This window comes from Mercurialis annua, linkage group LG4 (assembly GCF_937616625.2).
Source record: "Mercurialis annua linkage group LG4, ddMerAnnu1.2, whole genome shotgun sequence".
Classification (NCBI taxonomy): Eukaryota; Viridiplantae; Streptophyta; class Magnoliopsida; order Malpighiales; family Euphorbiaceae; genus Mercurialis; species Mercurialis annua.
The window spans coordinates 26,598,566-26,618,793 of NC_065573.1; the positions used below are offsets into that span (position 1 = coordinate 26,598,566).

Consider the following 20,228-nt stretch of genomic DNA (forward strand, 5'->3'; position numbering starts at 1 on the left):
TAATAATTAGCCGATTTAAATGTAAATACGAATATTTTATGTTAACTTTTTTCACAAACCTACAGTTATAAAAAAATTATATTTTCTCTAAATACTGTTAAAAACAAATACCTATTATATTTAATTTTTTAGTATCGAATCTATTTATATAATATAAAACATAAATTTTAATATTTTGCACTAATTCCAACCTAATATAAAAATATTCTAAAAATTTCATATATTCGATTTTCTAATTTTAATTTACTCTATTTTACATTTATATAAATTTTATACACATTATTCTAATTTTATTTACACATTAATCTAATTTATTTTATAATATATATTTTTAAAAAATTTAACTAAATCTAACTATATCTATGGGTTAACTCTATATTTATTTAACTAACTACATTTCAAACATTATTTTAATCTAACTACACATCAAACATTATTTAAATCTAACTACATTCAATAATTAAAAATAACATATCTATAAATTTTAAAGACTCACCCGATAATTCCGCTAAAAAATAATATTCTGCGCCAAAAAATAATATTCCGCCACGAAAACCAACTCCGCAAAATCTTCTCCACAATAATGCGCCAAAAAATAATATTTCGCCACGAAAACCGACTCCGCGAAATTTTCTCCACAATAATACCCCGATTTAAAATTTTTATCTCTCTACTATCTCTCTCTCTCTCTCTACATATCTCTCTCTCTCTCTATAAATTTTTTTCTCAAATTGTGATATAAGGGGGAACGGGTTGGTTCCCCCTTTTATAGTGGTGTAGACCGCGGAAAATTTCCGCGGTCTACAACCACTCGGTCAGAGGGAATTTATTCCCTCTGACAGGGAATAAATTCCCTCTGTAAACCGCGGAAGAGTTCCGCGGTTTACAGTGACGTGTCACTGTAAACCGCGTAACTCTTCCGCGGTTTACAGTGACGTGGCTCCACCTGCATCCAGGTGGAGCCACATGTGCAGACCGCGGAACACTTCCGCGGTTTACCCAAAACCGCTTAAGTGTTCCGCGGTCTGTATGATATAAATGGGGAAAATTTTTTAATCTGGGGTTAGTTTAAGAATTTTGTTTAATTTTACAAATAAAAACGTCATTAACCCGCAACATCACACTTAAATCTATATCAATGGTATTGTGGGTTTAAAATAAAAAGATTACTACAACAATGATGAGGTATTCCAAAAAGAGACAAACTTAAAAATAAAAATTTCAAAATGCAAACTCCCAAAATTAGAAACCCTTATTTGTTTCCTAACGAACAAAGGATCGATTCACCTCCTCAACTCCGCACGAAAGATTAAATATGTACAAATTTGTAAAATAGGATCAAACAAATTCATAACTTGGCAAAAACAGTCAAGACTGTCCAAAGAGAGTGAGATTTGAGGCCCCTCAACTGTGTGAAATCGGTCAAAAGTTCCCCTCTACTCCGGCACCCTTGTTGAATGGATTTGCTGTCTCCGCTCCATTCTGACTGTCTGACTGCCGCGCTCATTCCTTCACTCCGGCACCCTCGTTGAAAAAATCTTCCATTTCAGCTATCCTCTTGGCAAGCAGCGCACTCTTTAAACATCCGGAAGAGGGAAGCGGTGGTTGGCTTGGATGATGATCGGTTCGATGACGACTCTTGAAGGTTGATTGAAGGTAAATATTGATGCAACAGTCTTTCCAGGTAGCGAGCGCTTGGAATTGGGGTAGTGGTTCGTGACTGGAAGGGAGAGCTTGTTCAAGCTCGGCATTGTAGCTGGCTTGGTGTTTATTCCCCCGAGAACGGCAGAACTAATGGGGATCTGAGAAGCACTTAGTTGGTTAAAAGAAAAGCCAATACTATTTTCAAATCTGACGTGATAAAGGTGGTGTTGGAAATTAGTAATTCAACTCTTATCAACTGCGATTTGCTTATTGATGATTGTACGGGTTTAGCAAAACAATTTCATAATATTTATTTTATTTTCGTGAGACGATCTGCAAATCAGGCGGCGCATGTTTTTGCACAATACTCTAGTTTAATTATTTCAGGTCATCATGAGTAGTTTTGTCACTTTTTTGAATTTCTCAAAAAAAAATATAAGTGTTTTGAATTTGTTCTAACATTCTCTCTCTTCTAAAAAAAATAGTTGTAGCCTAAATGCAAGAATTTTGAAATAATTTTATAATAAATTAAGCATAAGATGATTTGTCAGAAATCTGATACTCGAGAAGGTTTGTTGCGTCTTGAGAATTAGGGTAATCAAAGTGCGATTCAAGGTCTACAATAATTTGCCTTCCTTGAAGGACGATTGAATTGATCTATTTAGACGAAAACTTATCGCCTATCTATTATAAAGAAATAATTAAATTATCTCTATTATAGAGCTCATGGTTTATTAGATCTCCAAAATATTAAAAGAAGTAAGAAATAATTAAATTATCTCTATATAGAGCTCATGGTGTATTGCATCCTAATTAATGTGTGATAAAAATTAAATACATTTCACAAGCCTGTCTCGATTGAGTAATATTTAAGAAACATAATTACAATTAAAACTCCAAATAGAAGAAAAGAAAACATCACACGATCTTAAACAACATCTACAATGAAAAGAGAAACATCTACATATATATATTATTGCCATCTATCAATATTAATTTTGACTTCTAATAATAAAAATTAATAAGTGGAAACTAGTTAATAAAAACTGTGATGACTTAAGGGAAAAAAACAACGTATCATCATCAGTCCCCAAATTAACACATTCATCCGTGAATTATTTTATTATCCTGCAAAGAATAGCACAAACATAGCATCGATCAAATTATTCCCCGGCAATTATACAATTACCTAATAGGCGTTCCACTACTAAAAAAACAATCAAACTATGACAAAAAAAAATTCGTTACAAATTTATGACGGAATTATAAAAAAATTGTGATGGAATTAGGTTATTAGGCAATTATCAAGAAACAAAAACGTAAAGAGAGAGATCGAGAGAGAGCATACATTTTCTCCATATCTTGTAGATGACGATCTTTGAGATGAAACGACATTTTGTTGATTAACAAAAGGTCTTCCATGGCGATGAGGCGGAGGCATAGCTGAAGAGTGAGTTTCAGGTCCTCTATAATCGATATCATATATATCTGAATCTACCACTTCATCATTTGTACCTAAAAATACAAAACAAACATATAAACATTAAAATATAATTACTTTAATTTCTTGGTAGATTAAGCACATATTTATAGTTTACCTCTTGAAATGTAAGGCAAAGCTAAGAGGAGAAATAGCAGAAACAAGAACTTGAGCTCCATGGAAATTAAATCTTTAGTAGATAATATGAAGTTTTGCATATAAATTTAAGAGAGAAGGGTAGGGAAATTAAAGGATAAAAAGGTTACGTACAGTACAAGGTAGGGTGAAGCATTTGAGGTATGTATTTTTGTTTCTGCTAAATCTTATAGTGAGACCATCACAGTCGACACAGCAATTAGTAGCTAGCTAGCGATGTGGATGTGTTGGGTTGGAACATTTATGTAGTATACCTACACTATATGTTACATACCTAATTAATATACTTTAACTCATTTTTAATATATGCTTTCTGATAATAATCATTCTTTGTGTTTAATCTTATAATATGGATTTAAATACGAATTAATGTTAATTTTTAGTTGTCGATTTGATAACAGATCATATTCGTGCACATGTGAGTGCATTAATTCATTTTTCATATAAATTGCTCATGAAATTTATGTTTTCCTTTTTTTTGTTTCAAGTTGGCCCATAGACAAAGTCATGTGTAAGATATTATTGTAATGTCTAGTTGAGGGACATTTTGCATTTAGCTCCATTGGTGTCACGACCCAATTTCATGGATCGCGACCGGCACTAGGGTATGGGTATGGTCGTACCAAAACCCGTAGCAAGCCTCGCGGAAAACCATATAATCAAAATAAACCTGCAAGAAAACCAATGCTCGGGGGCAACCGAGACTCCAACCTAAGTCTAACAATATAAAAAGACCTCCGAGGAACCAAAAGATCGGAGATGACCAACGCTCTCAAAATCATAAACCTGGAAAAGTTTGGAAAGCAACGGGGTCAGATATACTGAGATGAGTTCATAATGTTATTTACATTTATTAAGATTAAAACCTCAAAACAAATCCTTTTATACTAATATATTTATATTTGATTATGGAAGACAGTATTGAAATGAAATCCCAAAGTAGGTGTGACGTATCATCACCAAATCCCAAAGTAGACGGGAACAAATCCTCGTCGATCCCAAAGTAGGCTAGACATTAGTCTGCCGATCCCAAAGTACTTACCGGTGCACACAGTCTCGATACAAGCCTATCGAGTAGCTCGTTTCAATCCAGATCCATAATCCTTAAAACAGTTCACAACATTTGATATACTAAAATAATTTGCGGTACTTAATAAAGCGGTAAATAACACTATCAACTCACCGCTTGCGTATCCACGTGAATATCTTGGCAAACAGCTAACCCTGAGCGGACTCCGAAGCACGAACAGACGACGGGTCTAAAACAAGGTATAAGTTAAAATTCATTCAACTCCTAACTCTAAGATTACTAGACACCACATAGGACTAGTATCTCAAACACAACCAAACACAACCAAAGTAATCAAACATAACCAACGTATTATCATAACCAAAGTATACCATATAATAAGTTAGGCAAATTAAGCTTAGGTGAGTTCTTATCTTTAAAACAAAACCAAAGTCCTTTCATAGCTTAAATACTTTATTTAAAATAAAGAGATTTCCCAAAGTAGTGTGTTAGCCTCAACTGCAGTATAGCTCAACAACACATGTCGGAAGACCACGTCTAACCCGACCCATCCATAAACCAAAGTTTAAAACCAAAGTCTTAATAAATCCTTAAATGAAACCAAAGTATTTTTAAATAAGAACTCATACCTAACTTAATACTACCACGAACACCAAAGTAACAAATCAATTACCTTGCCAACACTTGACAAGTACACCCAAAGTATAGTTGTTGAAATCAACCTTCTTTAACATCACAAATAAATTTCCAGCTTTTAATTAATTACTCAAAACAGTTTTTAACTCAAATACTTAATCCATTTGTTATACCAAATCAATTAGGCAATTTACCCAAACCATTTAAAGTAACATTAGACATCTAACAACCTATGATTCATATTTACAAAATTTCCAGATTTTATATCATAAGAAAAACAGAATTTAAATTCATTTATAAACCAATTCTTTCATGCCATTAATCGAAACCACCAATCTCAAAGCCATCTAGAATAATCATCCAAGGTATAACAATCACAACACCATAGAATGAAATCTCAGATTATAAACAATCACAAAACAGAATATAATCACAAACCACCCAAAGTATCGATTTTAAATCGAGCCACAACAATCACAACACACAAATATAAGGGATTAATCCACTAACCTCTTGAGATAGATTAAGGACAACAATCAAAGGAAAACCCAGAGAATATAATTCCAAAATCAGCCTACAAACAAACCATACGATAGCTAAAGATCACACAACTCAATTATATGATAAAACACTAATTAAACCTTAAGGAAATGATTAGAATACTTACTAATGATCACCAATGGATTAGGAATAGCTAGGATATGAATTTCAGAGAGTATAGGCCGTTCTAGGGTTTTAGAAAACGAGAGAAATGAATTTAGGTCACTTAAGGGGTCTATTTATAGAATTCAGCGAACTGAACAGTGCACGAGTCGCGCCCGCTACACTTCCATCGCGCCCGTGAAACATGAATCGCGCCCGTGATGAATGAATCATCGCGCCCGTGAAAAGCTACTGCCTCCGATGAAAAATTGAGATTTTGAAAATGAAATCGAAAACGTTCCAAACTCCAAGGTTACTTCTAATACACCTTAAAACACATTTTAAAAGGTTTGGAACATTCGAACCGCGAACCGAAGTGGTCGAACCACTCAAACGAACCCAAAGTACCGTTTAGGCCTAACGAAACTAGTCGGAAAAATACGGGATGTTACATTCTCCCCAACTTAAAAACAAAATCGTCCTCGATTTTAAAACAACGAAACTAAGCCCAAACTCAAGTAAACACACCAAAGTAACTCATATAAAACATGCCCAAGGTAAAACACAATCAATTTCCCAAAGTAGTAGCACAACTCAAAACACAAAACAACCACAAACCCAACGTACCTCAAAGAAAAAGGAAAGGATAACGATTACGCATATCGGACTCCGTCTCCCAAGTGCATTCTTCGACCGAGTGATTTCGCCACAGAACCTTGACCATCGGAATCTCCTTGTTCCGCAACTTACGCACTTGCGTATCAACAATTTCGACAGGCTGTTCCTCATAAGACAGCTCTTGGTCAATCTCGACACTCTGTGGTACTATCACTTGCGAAGGATCCGAAACGCACTTCCGCAACATTGAGATATGGAATACCGGATGCACCAACGACATATCTGGCGGCAAAGCCAAACGATAAGCAACTGCTCCAACTCTCTCTATGATCTCATAAGGACCAACGAACCTCGGTGCCAACTTTCCCTTAACACCAAAACGCACAACGCCCTTCATAGGCGAAACTCGAAGAAACACAAAATCGCCAACTTGAAACTCGAAATCCTTCCGCTTAAGATCAGCATAACTTTTGTGCCGACTGAAAGCAGTCTCAAGCCTACGCTTGATCAAAGGTACCTTCTCAGAGGTAATCTGGATGATCTCAGCTCCAGAAAGTTTACGCTCGCCGACCTCTTCCCAACAAATAGGAGATCGACACTTGCGCCCATACAATGCCTCATATGGTGCCATCTCGATACTAGCGTGGTAACTGTTATTATAGGAAAACTCAATCAAAGGCAAATGAGTATCCCAGCTACCCTGAAAATCCAGAACACACATTCTGAGCATATCCTCCAAAGTCTGAATCGTCCTCTCAGACTGACCGTCAGTCTGAGGATGAAATGCAGTACTGAAATCCAACCTCGTGCCCAAAGATTCCTGCATCGCCTTCCAAAATCGAGAGGTGAAAACTGAACCTCTGTCCGAAACTATCGACACTGGTACACCATGGAGACTAACAATCCGGTCGATGTACAATTGTGCCAACTTCGAAGCCTGATATGAAACCTTGATCGGTAAGAAGTGAGCTGACTTGGTCAAACGGTCAACTATCACCCAAATCGAATCATACCCCTGCCGGGTACGTGGTAAACCAACCACAAAATCCATAGCGATCCGCTCCCATTTCCACTCTGGAATAGGTAGCGGTTGCAGATATCCAAACGGTCTCTGATGTTCTAACTTTACTTGCTGGCAAGTCAAACACTTAGACACAAACTCTGCAACATCCTTTTTCATACCGCTCCACCAGTACGTACCTTTGAGATCATGATACATCTTGGTAGAACTCGGATGAACACTGTAAGCTGACTTGTGCGCTTCCTCCAGAATCTGGTCTCTCAAACCATCCGAATCTGGAACACACAGTCGAGAACCGTACCTGAGAATTCCATCCGCCAGAACAAACTCGGAATTTCCATTCAGATGGATCTCATCCATAATCCGTTTCAATTGTGGATCCTCAGCTTGTGAAGCTTTGATCCTATCAATCAAAACTGGTTGCACTTGCAACTGTGCCAACAAACAACCTTTCTGCGAAACCTGAAATCGGTATCCCGAAGCTAACAGACTATGCCACTCACGAACCATGGGTCTCCGCCCAACCTCAGAAATATGGGCCAAACTGCCCGAAGATTTGCGACTCAACGCATCGGCTACCACATTAGCCTTACCCGGATGGTACTGAATAGAACAATCGTAGTCTTTCAGTAACTCCAACCATCTCCGCTGCCTTAGATTCAACTCCCGCTGATCAAAGATGTACTTCAGACTCTTATGATCAGTAAAAATCTCGCAAGTCGCACCGTACAGATAATGCCTCCAAATTTTGAGAGCAAAAACCACAGCTGCCAACTCCAGATCATGAGTAGGATAATTCACCTCATGCTTCTTCAGCTGGCGAGAAGCATAGGCAATCACCTTACCATGTTGCATCAGAACACAACCCAAACCGATACGAGAAGCATCACAATACACGGTGAATCCCTCGATGCCAGATGGCAAAGCCAACACAGGAGCTGTAGTTAAAATCTCTTTGAGCTTCTCGAAACTCGCCTCACACTTATCAGTCCACTCAAACTTAACACCTTTCTGTGTCAGTTTAGTCATCGGTGCAGATATTCTGGAGAAATCTTGCACGAACCGACGATAGTAGCCAGCTAACCCAAGAAAACTTCTGATCTCGGTAACTGACCTCGGCCTCTGCCAATCCATGACTGCCTCAATTTTCTTCGGATCAACCTTGATTCCATCCTTAGACACCACGTGTCCTAAGAAAGTAACATGATCCAGCCAGAATTCACACTTCGAGAACTTAGCATACAGTTGATGCTCACGCAAAGTCTGCAGTATGGTTCTCAAGTGAAAAGCATGCTCCTCCTCACTCCGAGAGTAAATCAATATGTCATCAATAAACACAATAACGAACTGATCCAGAAACGGCTTGAATACCCGGTTCATCATATCCATAAACGCTGCTGGTGCGTTAGTCAACCCAAAAGACATGACCAGAAATTCGAAATGCCCATAACGCGTTCTGAAAGCAGTCTTAGGCACATCGACGTCTCGAATCCGAAGTTGATGATATCCGGATCTCAAGTCAATCTTGGAAAAACATTTCGCCCCTTGCAATTGATCGAACAAATCATCAATGCGAGGAAGAGGGTATCTATTCTTGATAGTAACTTTGTTCAGCTGTCTGTAATCAATACACAACCGAAAAGACCCATCCTTCTTCTTGACAAACAACACCGGAGCACCCCACGGGGAAGTACTTGGTCTGATAAAACCACAATCCAGTAATTCCTGTAACTGCTCTTTTAACTCTTTCAGCTCAGCAGGAGCCATTCGATACGGAGGTATCGAAATAGGAGCTGTTCCAGGAGCAACATCGATACAGAACTCAATGTCTCGATCAGGTGGTAATCCAGGTAACTCCTCTGGAAACACATCAGTGAACTCATTCACTATCGGAACACTATGCACATCACCACAGCCTCCTTCTAAATCACGAACCACCGCTAAGAAAGCCTGGCAACCCTTGCCCATCATACGCTTGGCCTTGATCGCTGAAATTAGATTCTTAGGTGTTTCCGTCTTCTCCCCTTGGAAGGAAAAAGGCGTCTCACCAGGAATCCCGAACAATACCGACTTCCCTCGACAGTCGATAGAAGCAAAATGGCGTGAAAGCCAATCCATCCCCAAGATGACATCAAAAGATAACACATCGAGAACAATCAAATCAGCCCTAAGGTCTCTACCATGAATAATCACAGAACAAGAAGGATACACCACATCCACCACAACACAGTCAGACAAAGGCGTAGATACAGATAAAGGTTCTAACAACCTAGATGGTGTCACACCCAACTTAGCAGCAAAACTCGACGAAACAAAAGAATGGGTTGCACCCGCATCAAATAAAACCAATGCATCTACAAATGAAATGGGAATAGTACCTTGCACCACTGCGTTTGATGCACGAGCATCCTGAGGAGTCAGAGCAAACACTCTAGCCTGACCCTGCCCTTGCTGCGGTGCCTGGGAAGAACTGTAACTACCCGAGCCTCTACCACCGTTTCCACGGCCACCAAAACCACGTCCTCCTGAACCACGGCCCCGCTGGCCACCAAACGAAGCGGCAGGTTGGGAATACCCAGCCGAAGGAGTAAAAGCAGTTCTCTGCTGCTGAAAAGACGGCTGAGCAACACTAGCCGACGACACTCGCTGCCCAGATGCCTGACACTCTCTCGCGAAATGGCCCGGTTGGCCACAAGCATAGCAGCTACCCGGTGCTACTGCACAAGCTCCAAAGTGCCTGCGCCTACAGTTCTGACAGAAAGGGACACTGGATGCTCCACTGCTATCCTGCCCAGAATTACGGTTACCACTGCTGTAACTAGCACCATGGGAATACGGTTGGTATCCCCTCCGCTCACCCCCTTTCTTACTCTTGAACTGAGAAGACTTGGAATGATAGCTGCTGCTACCACTTTGCTGCACACTACCCTGCGCAACACCGCTCGCCTTATTGGTCTCAGACATTTTTCCAAAGTGCAGTAAACTAGTCTCCATTCGAAGAGCACTGTCTACTACATCCGAAAACTCCTTGTTCGACTCAGTCAGAAGGCTAATAAAATCAGCGCCTAAACCCTTCACGTACCTGTCATTCACCCTTTGCTGTTCAGTCAGCAGCTCTGGGGCAAAACGACACAGCCTCACAAATTCAGTAGTGTACTCGTTCACCGACCTATCTCCCCTTTTCAAAACCAGCAATCTGTCTCTATGACCTTCGGTCACTGAAAAAGGTAAGTAAAAGTTCTTGAACCGAGTCACAAAATCCTCCCAAGAAATAGTAGCCATCTCAGCACGAATGGCACTACGAAACCAATCACTTGCAGAGCCCTTCAAGGACATCTCCACCAACATAACAGTCTGCCTCTCCGAAGCCTGCAACCTCTGAGCATTTCGCTCAACTTCCTCCAGAAAATCTAGGGCATCGCCATCGCCCGAAAACTCTGTCGACTTAAGCCTCGCATAAGCCAACACCAAATCCTTGTCAGTGGTCCCGCCACCACCAACTGCATTACCACCAGCCTGAGGTGCCTGTTGCTGAACAATCTGACCCAGCATAGCATACTGGTTCTGCATGGCAATCTGTCCTGCCTGCAGTTGCACCTGATTATTCTGAAGTGCAGTGATCCCAGCCAAAAACGTCGTGAAATCGAATGGATCGAGATGAATGCCTGCACCACCTCGTCCCCTACCTCTGCCTCCCCGACCTCTGCCAGCCTGACCTCTGCCGGCTAGGCCTCGGCCGGCCGGAACTCCGCCTGCACGACCCCCACCAACTTGAACCTCTGGTTCATGCTGGTCAATCTCAATCGACATAGCGTCATCAGCCTCAGCCTCAGCCTGAGCTGCAGCACGCCTACGAGTATTCATTCCTAAGAATGAAACAAACAATTCTCAAAACAAAGCCCTCAAGGCAACACCCAAAGTAAATTTAAATAGCTCAAACATCAAAATTGCAACCAAAGTAATAACAATAATATTCCAAAGTAAGCATAAACTTCAAAAGTAACATTAATAACACGTAAGACCGACTCAACATCCCTAAAGGTGAAGGTAGAAAGTTTTGAAAACAAATGATGACGTTTCAAAGGACAAAACTTGAATCCTAATTTCCGCAGTAGACCCTAAGACATAACAGTAACACTTAACATGCCTTAAAGCAGTAAACACATAACATGCAAAAATTTGGCCTTAGTTCGAAACTAAAGCTCTGATACCAACTTTGTCACGACCCAATTTCATGGATCGCGACCGGCACTAGGGTATGGGTATGGTCGTACCAAAACCCGTAGCAAGCCTCGCGGAAAACCATATAATCAAAATAAACCTGCAAGAAAACCAATGCTCGGGGGCAACCGAGACTCCAACCTAAGTCTAACAATATAAAAAGACCTCCGAGGAACCAAAAGATCGGAGATGACCAACGCTCTCAAAATCATAAACCTGGAAAAGTTTGGAAAGCAACGGGGTCAGATATACTGAGATGAGTTCATAATGTTATTTACATTTATTAAGATTAAAACCTCAAAACAAATCCTTTTATACTAATATATTTATATTTGATTATGGAAGACAGTATTGAAATGAAATCCCAAAGTAGGTGTGACGTATCATCACCAAATCCCAAAGTAGACGGGAACAAATCCTCGTCGATCCCAAAGTAGGCTAGACATTAGTCTGCCGATCCCAAAGTACTTACCGGTGCACACAGTCTCGATACAAGCCTATCGAGTAGCTCGTTTCAATCCAGATCCATAATCCTTAAAACAGTTCACAACATTTGATATACTAAAATAATTTGCGGTACTTAATAAAGCGGTAAATAACACTATCAACTCACCGCTTGCGTATCCACGTGAATATCTTGGCAAACAGCTAACCCTGAGCGGACTCCGAAGCACGAACAGACGACGGGTCTAAAACAAGGTATAAGTTAAAATTCATTCAACTCCTAACTCTAAGATTACTAGACACCACATAGGACTAGTATCTCAAACACAACCAAACACAACCAAAGTAATCAAACATAACCAACGTATTATCATAACCAAAGTATACCATATAATAAGTTAGGCAAATTAAGCTTAGGTGAGTTCTTATCTTTAAAACAAAACCAAAGTCCTTTCATAGCTTAAATACTTTATTTAAAATAAAGAGATTTCCCAAAGTAGTGTGTTAGCCTCAACTGCAGTATAGCTCAACAACACATGTCGGAAGACCACGTCTAACCCGACCCATCCATAAACCAAAGTTTAAAACCAAAGTCTTAATAAATCCTTAAATGAAACCAAAGTATTTTTAAATAAGAACTCATACCTAACTTAATACTACCACGAACACCAAAGTAACAAATCAATTACCTTGCCAACACTTGACAAGTACACCCAAAGTATAGTTGTTGAAATCAACCTTCTTTAACATCACAAATAAATTTCCAGCTTTTAATTAATTACTCAAAACAGTTTTTAACTCAAATACTTAATCCATTTGTTATACCAAATCAATTAGGCAATTTACCCAAACCATTTAAAGTAACATTAGACATCTAACAACCTATGATTCATATTTACAAAATTTCCAGATTTTATATCATAAGAAAAACAGAATTTAAATTCATTTATAAACCAATTCTTTCATGCCATTAATCGAAACCACCAATCTCAAAGCCATCTAGAATAATCATCCAAGGTATAACAATCACAACACCATAGAATGAAATCTCAGATTATAAACAATCACAAAACAGAATATAATCACAAACCACCCAAAGTATCGATTTTAAATCGAGCCACAACAATCACAACACACAAATATAAGGGATTAATCCACTAACCTCTTGAGATAGATTAAGGACAACAATCAAAGGAAAACCCAGAGAATATAATTCCAAAATCAGCCTACAAACAAACCATACGATAGCTAAAGATCACACAACTCAATTATATGATAAAACACTAATTAAACCTTAAGGAAATGATTAGAATACTTACTAATGATCACCAATGGATTAGGAATAGCTAGGATATGAATTTCAGAGAGTATAGGCCGTTCTAGGGTTTTAGAAAACGAGAGAAATGAATTTAGGTCACTTAAGGGGTCTATTTATAGAATTCAGCGAACTGAACAGTGCACGAGTCGCGCCCGCTACACTTCCATCGCGCCCGTGATGAATGAATCATCGCGCCCGTGAAAAGCTACTGCCTCCGATGAAAAATTGAGATTTTGAAAATGAAATCGAAAACGTTCCAAACTCCAAGGTTACTTCTAATACACCTTAAAACACATTTTAAAAGGTTTGGAACATTCGAACCGCGAACCGAAGTGGTCGAACCACTCAAACGAACCCAAAGTACCGTTTAGGCCTAACGAAACTAGTCGGAAAAATACGGGATGTTACAATTGGCTGGAGTTTATATTGCTAGATTCTATTTTAAAATTAATTGGTGTTAAATGGAGGTGTCTGACTAATATTTAAATATATATCATTAATATTTAAATACATTTCTATTTACACACACAATTAATGTAGGAATTTCCGCTTTAACACTCCCCCTCACGCGTAGCGTCTCCGGGCCGAGCAACAAATCCCCCTCACGCTTCGCGTGGGCCGGACCAAACTCAAACTGTGAGAATAGATAAGACCCTGATATCATGTTAGATTCCATTTTAAAACCGACAAGACTCTGATATTATGTTAGATTCCATCTTAAAACCAATTGTTTTAAGATGTAATCTAACATGGTATCAGAATTTTGTCCATTCACACAATTTGAGTTTGGTTCGGCCCACGCGAAACGTGAGAGGGAGTTGTTGCTCGGATCGAACACGCTACGCGTGAGGGGGAATGTTGAAATATGAGTATCCCATATTAGTTGTGTGGGTGAATGGACATGTGTTTAAATATTGGTTGGGCACCTCCACTTAACACCAATTAGTTTTAAAATGGTATCTAACATGGTATCAGAGTTTTGTCTATTCACACAATTTGAATTTGGCCTGGCTCACATAAAATGCATGAGGGGGGATTAGTTACTCGGTTCGGACACACTACGCTTGAGGGGGAGTATTGAAGTGAGAATCTCACATTGGTTGTGTGTGTGAATGGACATGTGTTTAAATATTGGTTGAAGACCTCCACTTAACACCAATGGGTTTTAAGATGAAATCTAACATATATATAGTTTATTTTCTAATAATTAATATATATAGTGGATCAAAAATTTATTGATTATTATAATTATTAATTAATTAAATTTGTATAGAAAAAATTATAAAAAATACAAAATATATTTTAAAGTATCTACATTCGTAGACCTAATATTAATATTATATTATAAAAAAAACAAACCAAATAAAATTCACAATCACTCAATACAATATTCAGTTCAAAAAATATTAATTGATTAAACTAAAAAATATTTATTAAGAAGCTGTATTCATGAAATAAAATAATTTTTAATACTTTTTTATGTATCAGAGATATTTCACTTCCTTTTACTTATTCATTTGATAACTTCCCTTAAAATTTTCTCAAACGAATAAAAAAGTCATAATTTGATAGTATTTCAACTTCCACTTTATGGATTAAGATTAATGTTGTTCCAAATAAATCATCAATTATTATATATTTCATTAAATAAATCTCTCTAATAATTAATATTCTTATAAAATATATTTTAAATTTTATTAATTATTGAATAATAAAATTATTAATTATCCGACGTGGAATGAAGTTGGTTCCCTTAATTTTCTATTAATTATTAAAATTATTAATTATTGAATATTAACTATTAGAGGGTTATATATATATATATATATATATATATATATATATATATATATATATATATATATTGTATGTATGTATGTATGGCAGAATTAGGGTAAGTTAAAGTTGGGTGGTTGCTCCAATCCGGTCCCGACATATTTGAGACCGATAAATAATGAGAAATTATTTCAAATAGAATTTAAGAATTTTGTTAAAAAAAATTGAGCTAAACAACATGTCATTATTTAATCTGATTCTTTTAAAAAAAATGAAATATCATGTCATTCATCTAAATAAATAGTCAAATAATGTATAGTTTCATCAAAAATATTATCCCGCCAAAACAAAAAATTCAGCTATGCCACTATATTTTTTTTTTTGAGAATCACGTACGTTTTTATTAAGTTCAAAGCAGTTATATTTGTGAGAAATTCAGAGAAGTGACAACTCTACTTTTGATGACCTGATAAAAAAACGGGCATTCTGATTAATTAGCAAAACTCTAGCTAAGTTTGATAATATTTCTTAAAAGGAGGTTTGGCATCACATTTTAGTTAGTTTTGGATCATATTTTGCTTTTGGATTAATTCAAATATGATTTGGTTTGATTTATTTTAATCCACACTCAATTTGATTTAGATTTATATTTGGTTTGAGATCTATTCGTGTCAGTTATATATTTGTATATATATATATATATATATATATATATATATATATATATGTGTGTGTGTAGAAAGAGAGAGGAAGAATAAATTACTCTGAGGCTCTTATATAATGTTTTAATGCGCATTTTTATTTTTTCTGTTTAAAAATCAAACGATGTAACTTTTGATTTTGTTTATGTTAATAGATTAGTCATTCCGTTCATTTTTAATCAACTAGGTCAAAAGACTAAATTGAAAAACAATAGATCTCAATTAAACTTTTAAACTTCAACTTTTAATGTCTAAATAAAATTTTATTTTTATAAAATTTAGCGAGTGACCGGCTTTATTAATTTTTATATTTATTAGAAATAATTATCAGTGCCCCTGACATTAGGTTATAATAGTTCACTAATAAGTTTTGTAACTCAATTGTTACCCCCTGATTTTTTGTCAACACTCTCTTCGTCAGTTAAAAGATCTTTTTGTTAAAATTAAAAATTTAATTTTGCCTATAATTTTACTTTTTAAAAAAACTCATAAAGTAAAAAATTATATAAAAAATTCAAAATAAATTTTTATTGTTTGTTTATAATGATTTGATAAACCATAAAATATTTATATAATTATTTATAAATACGTTTAATAAAAATTCAAAATTAAAATCAATTAGTTTTTAAAAATGATAGACATTATCTATTTTATTTCAATTCTATTGAGAAATTCTATAGTACAACATGTTTATAATATAACTTGATTTTAAATCATATAAATTTTAAATTTTAAACTAAACAAAATAAATTAAATTAAATTTTAATTTTTTTAATGAACTAAATAACATTAAATCTAATTAATTTTGTAATATTTTAAATTTATTTTGATAAAAAATTATTTTTTAACCTGATTTTAATTAATTAAATAAATTTATAAATTATTTGAATTTAATTTATAATTTCATGGATTTTTGAAAGAAAAATAAGTTCAAAGGTCAAATTAAACTTTATTTTCAATAATCTGACCTTTTGACTAAATCAAATAACTGAGTTAATTAACAGAAAAGGATAATGGTTAATTTAATTAAAAGTCAGAGGGTAAACAATTAATTTTTAAACTCGTAGAAGAACTAGTAATTACGATCTAATGTCGGGGTTGGGGGTGTAAATAGCTATTATTCTTATTTATTATATGTTAATATTTTGAAAAAAAATAATTTTTTAAATTTTTGTTTTTTACTTAAATTTTTGATTCAGTTAACTAATATTAAATATGTATGCAGGGACTAAATCGTTGAAAGAAATAAAAATAAAAATTTATTATTTTAAAAAAAGAAAAAAAAAATATAAATTATAATATATGCAATAAGTTTTTAAAATAATTTGTTCTATTTTATATATGGGTGGAAATTAATAAAATTTTGGTGAGTATGTTTCGTGGAATTAATGGATCCTAAATTATACGACTCAAATAATATTGTTGCACCGTTCTATAGCCAACCATATGTGTAATTACTGTACAAGAGAGGGAACGAAGAAAAAATCGGTGGATATTTGTTTAATTCCCTAATTAATTCTATTTTTCTGGTAAATTTGGTATGCACATTAATCGCAAAGAAAGATTACTTTTTCATATTAAGTAATTATCAAAAAAAATAGTATTAAGTCTATTTAAGTTTGAGATATGATTTTTTCAAAATACTATTAATTAAGAGTGCCAATTACATCTCATTTTTAATCCTTTATATAGCATAAATAATTAAATATGTAGTTTGAATAACAAAAGAAAAGAAAGAGAATAATACCCTCATGATATACCTTATTATAAGAACCGTAGAAATCCTATATCTAATTTTATTAAGGATTTATTTTCATAAATTCAAGTTCGAAATATTTTTTTCTCTTTTAATTTTGTAAAAGTCATTAATTCTTTTTTTTATTTTTATGTTTCAGTTAACTGAAACTTTCTTTAAAATAGAGTTTAAAGTAAGAAAGCTCAACTATAAAAGAGGAAAATAATATTTTTAAAATTTATTAGAAAAAATAGTATTTTGAAGAAAAAAAAATCCCATGGGAGTAACAAAAATTAACTCTTTCATCGAATATTAAATTTAATTTTCTAGAGAGCAGGCCAGCCCCAACCTAGCCTGAACCAAAAGATATTATTAATCAATTAATTACATGCATTTTCCTTTACTTATCTAGAAATAAAGAGAAAGAAATGAAAAATCAAAAACTGGTAATTAAACAAGAATCATTTTCATGAAAACTATTATTAGTGGACCTAAAATGATTGTTGCGTGGATATGCTAGTTGGATATGTGGCGGTGAGTTTATAATTAATTGAGGGTCAATTCAGTTTTTAAATTTATAATTCAAAATTAAATAATTTATATTTAGAAATTTTTATTTTGATCAAGTAAAGATATTATTTAATTTTTAGATAAACAAATAACAATACGCTTTAGTTTATGTCAATTAAAAATGAAATCATAACAATTTTTAAATTTATTTATATTGTATAATTTTATTATTAATTAATTTAAAAATTACTTTTTATTGAATAAAATAGCTAAAAGTAAGTTATTTAATTCTGAACCGCAGAAAATTAGATTGATCCTTGTTCGTTCCTAATCATTGAAATTGAATTTGTGTAGCTGAATGCTAATTACCAACTTATCAGTCAAAACTGATGGGTGAATTAATTCCACTATACGTCTTGTCCTTGAATAAACTCGATTATCATCTCATAAACATAGGCTTTATGATGGAAAGTAAATTTAAAAATAATATAATGTCAAATGGAAATGGAAGGTTGTGAAATGGGAGTTGTAGTAAGAATATAAGAAGGAAAAAAACAACATTCACATGGTATATTATTGTTATTAATTTCTTGTCGTTCCAATCTCTTTTTTCTTCTAAAATTCCAAAATAAAAAACAATTGAAAAGGAAAAAGAATCAATCGCTCAAAGAAAAAAGATAAATTGATTAAAAAAGTTAGTACAATAAAATAATTAAAAACAATCAGCAACTAGCGGTTAGAGAGACGGATACTATTAGAAATATTGGCGGGAGTAATTAATTATAAATTGGTGAGAATATGACAACTCCACATATTTATGAGAGTGTTTAGGTTCAACCATGACCTAATAACTATAACTAGTTAATAGGTGGTTGAAACTTTACACTTATAAACTCATTTATATTTCTTCTCCTAAGCAATGTACGATTATCTTTGACACTCCCCCTCAAATGCAACCGGGACTGGACATCCGGTTGTCACTTGAAATTGACTCCCCTTAAAACTGAAACTTTTTGATTTAACAAGCAGCGGCAACACCGGACCGGGCCACTGGGAATAAACATCCAGACGGACAACCGACAAATTAAAAATCTGGGCCAGACCCACTGAAATTTTTGATTTAATACGCAGCAGCAACACCGGACCGCGCCGCTGGGACTGGACATTCAGACGGACAACCGGCAAATTAAGAAGAGAAAATTACACCAAATCATCCAAAAACTCAAAAGTTTGTATAAATCACCCAACTTTTTTTTTTTGGCAAAAATCTCTAAATTTTAAAAGATTCTTTTCATCTTTACCTTTTAATAGTTGTGATTACTATTCTATCCCTATGGTGTATTTTACCTATTGTGTTTCTATTACACCTAATAATTTCTCCTCATTTTACATAAACCGGGCCAATTCTAACCGAACCATCACCGGCCAGACCATTATTGGCCGGTCAACGGCCGGACCACCGCGGTCAACGCCGGTCAACGGCCGGACCACCGCGGTCAACGCCCAGACCACCACCATTAATGGTTTGTGGTCTAACCATTTTTAATGATTGGACCAATTTTAGTTAGATAATTAAAAATTAAATAAAATACCATTTTGGGATTGAGGGGATTTGAACCCTTGACCTCTTATAAGAGAGAGGTTGTGCTTTGCCATTAAGGCAAAGGCTAATTGTTGTCAATATTACTCTATAATATATATGTATAACTGATTATAAATTTAAATTAACTTATTAGAATGAAATTAATTTATAATGTAAACTAAATATCAACTAAATATCAACTTAAATTAAATTTATTATAAGTTTAATATTAAATTAGTCTAATTAAATTTATTTATTTATTAAATATTTATACAATAAAAAAATAAAATATACATATATTTATATTTTATACAATTTATTAATATATAAGTAAAACTAGTAAAAATATTTCACTTTTTAAAATTGAAAAATATAATGGTTTAGTGGTCGTAGTCGGATATGTGGTAGTGGGACCCCCGTGGTGTGCGAAAACTCAATAAGAACTCAATATAAACTCAATGACGACTTAATATCAATTCAATGATAACTTAATGTCAACTTCATTATGTATACTATTAAAAGTAATTTATAATATAACAAATAAACTAATAGTAATTTGAAAGTAAATTATTTAAGATTTTATTAAAATAAAATAAACCGAAAGTAATTTTAATATAAGTGAACTGAATATAAACTTAATATTAACTCAATGTGAACTCAATATAAACTCAAAGTAAACTTAATGTGAACTCAATATAAATTCAATATAAATTT

The 20,228-nt window shown here is 34.7% G+C and overlaps 1 protein-coding gene across 1 annotated transcript; it reads right to left on the reverse strand.

Moving 5' to 3' along the window:
* Positions 1 to 2,483: 2,483 nt before the first annotated feature.
* LOC126678075 (uncharacterized) lies at positions 2,484 to 3,466 on the reverse strand. Its single transcript, XM_050372945.2, has 3 exons — positions 3,243 to 3,466; positions 2,993 to 3,159; positions 2,484 to 2,772 (listed from the first exon to the last, which is right to left on the reverse strand). Exons 1-3 carry the CDS (start codon positions 3,340 to 3,342, stop codon positions 2,749 to 2,751), a joined length of 291 nt encoding a protein of 96 aa, XP_050228902.1. The 5' UTR covers positions 3,343 to 3,466; the 3' UTR covers positions 2,484 to 2,748.
* Positions 3,467 to 20,228: the final 16,762 nt, after the last annotated feature.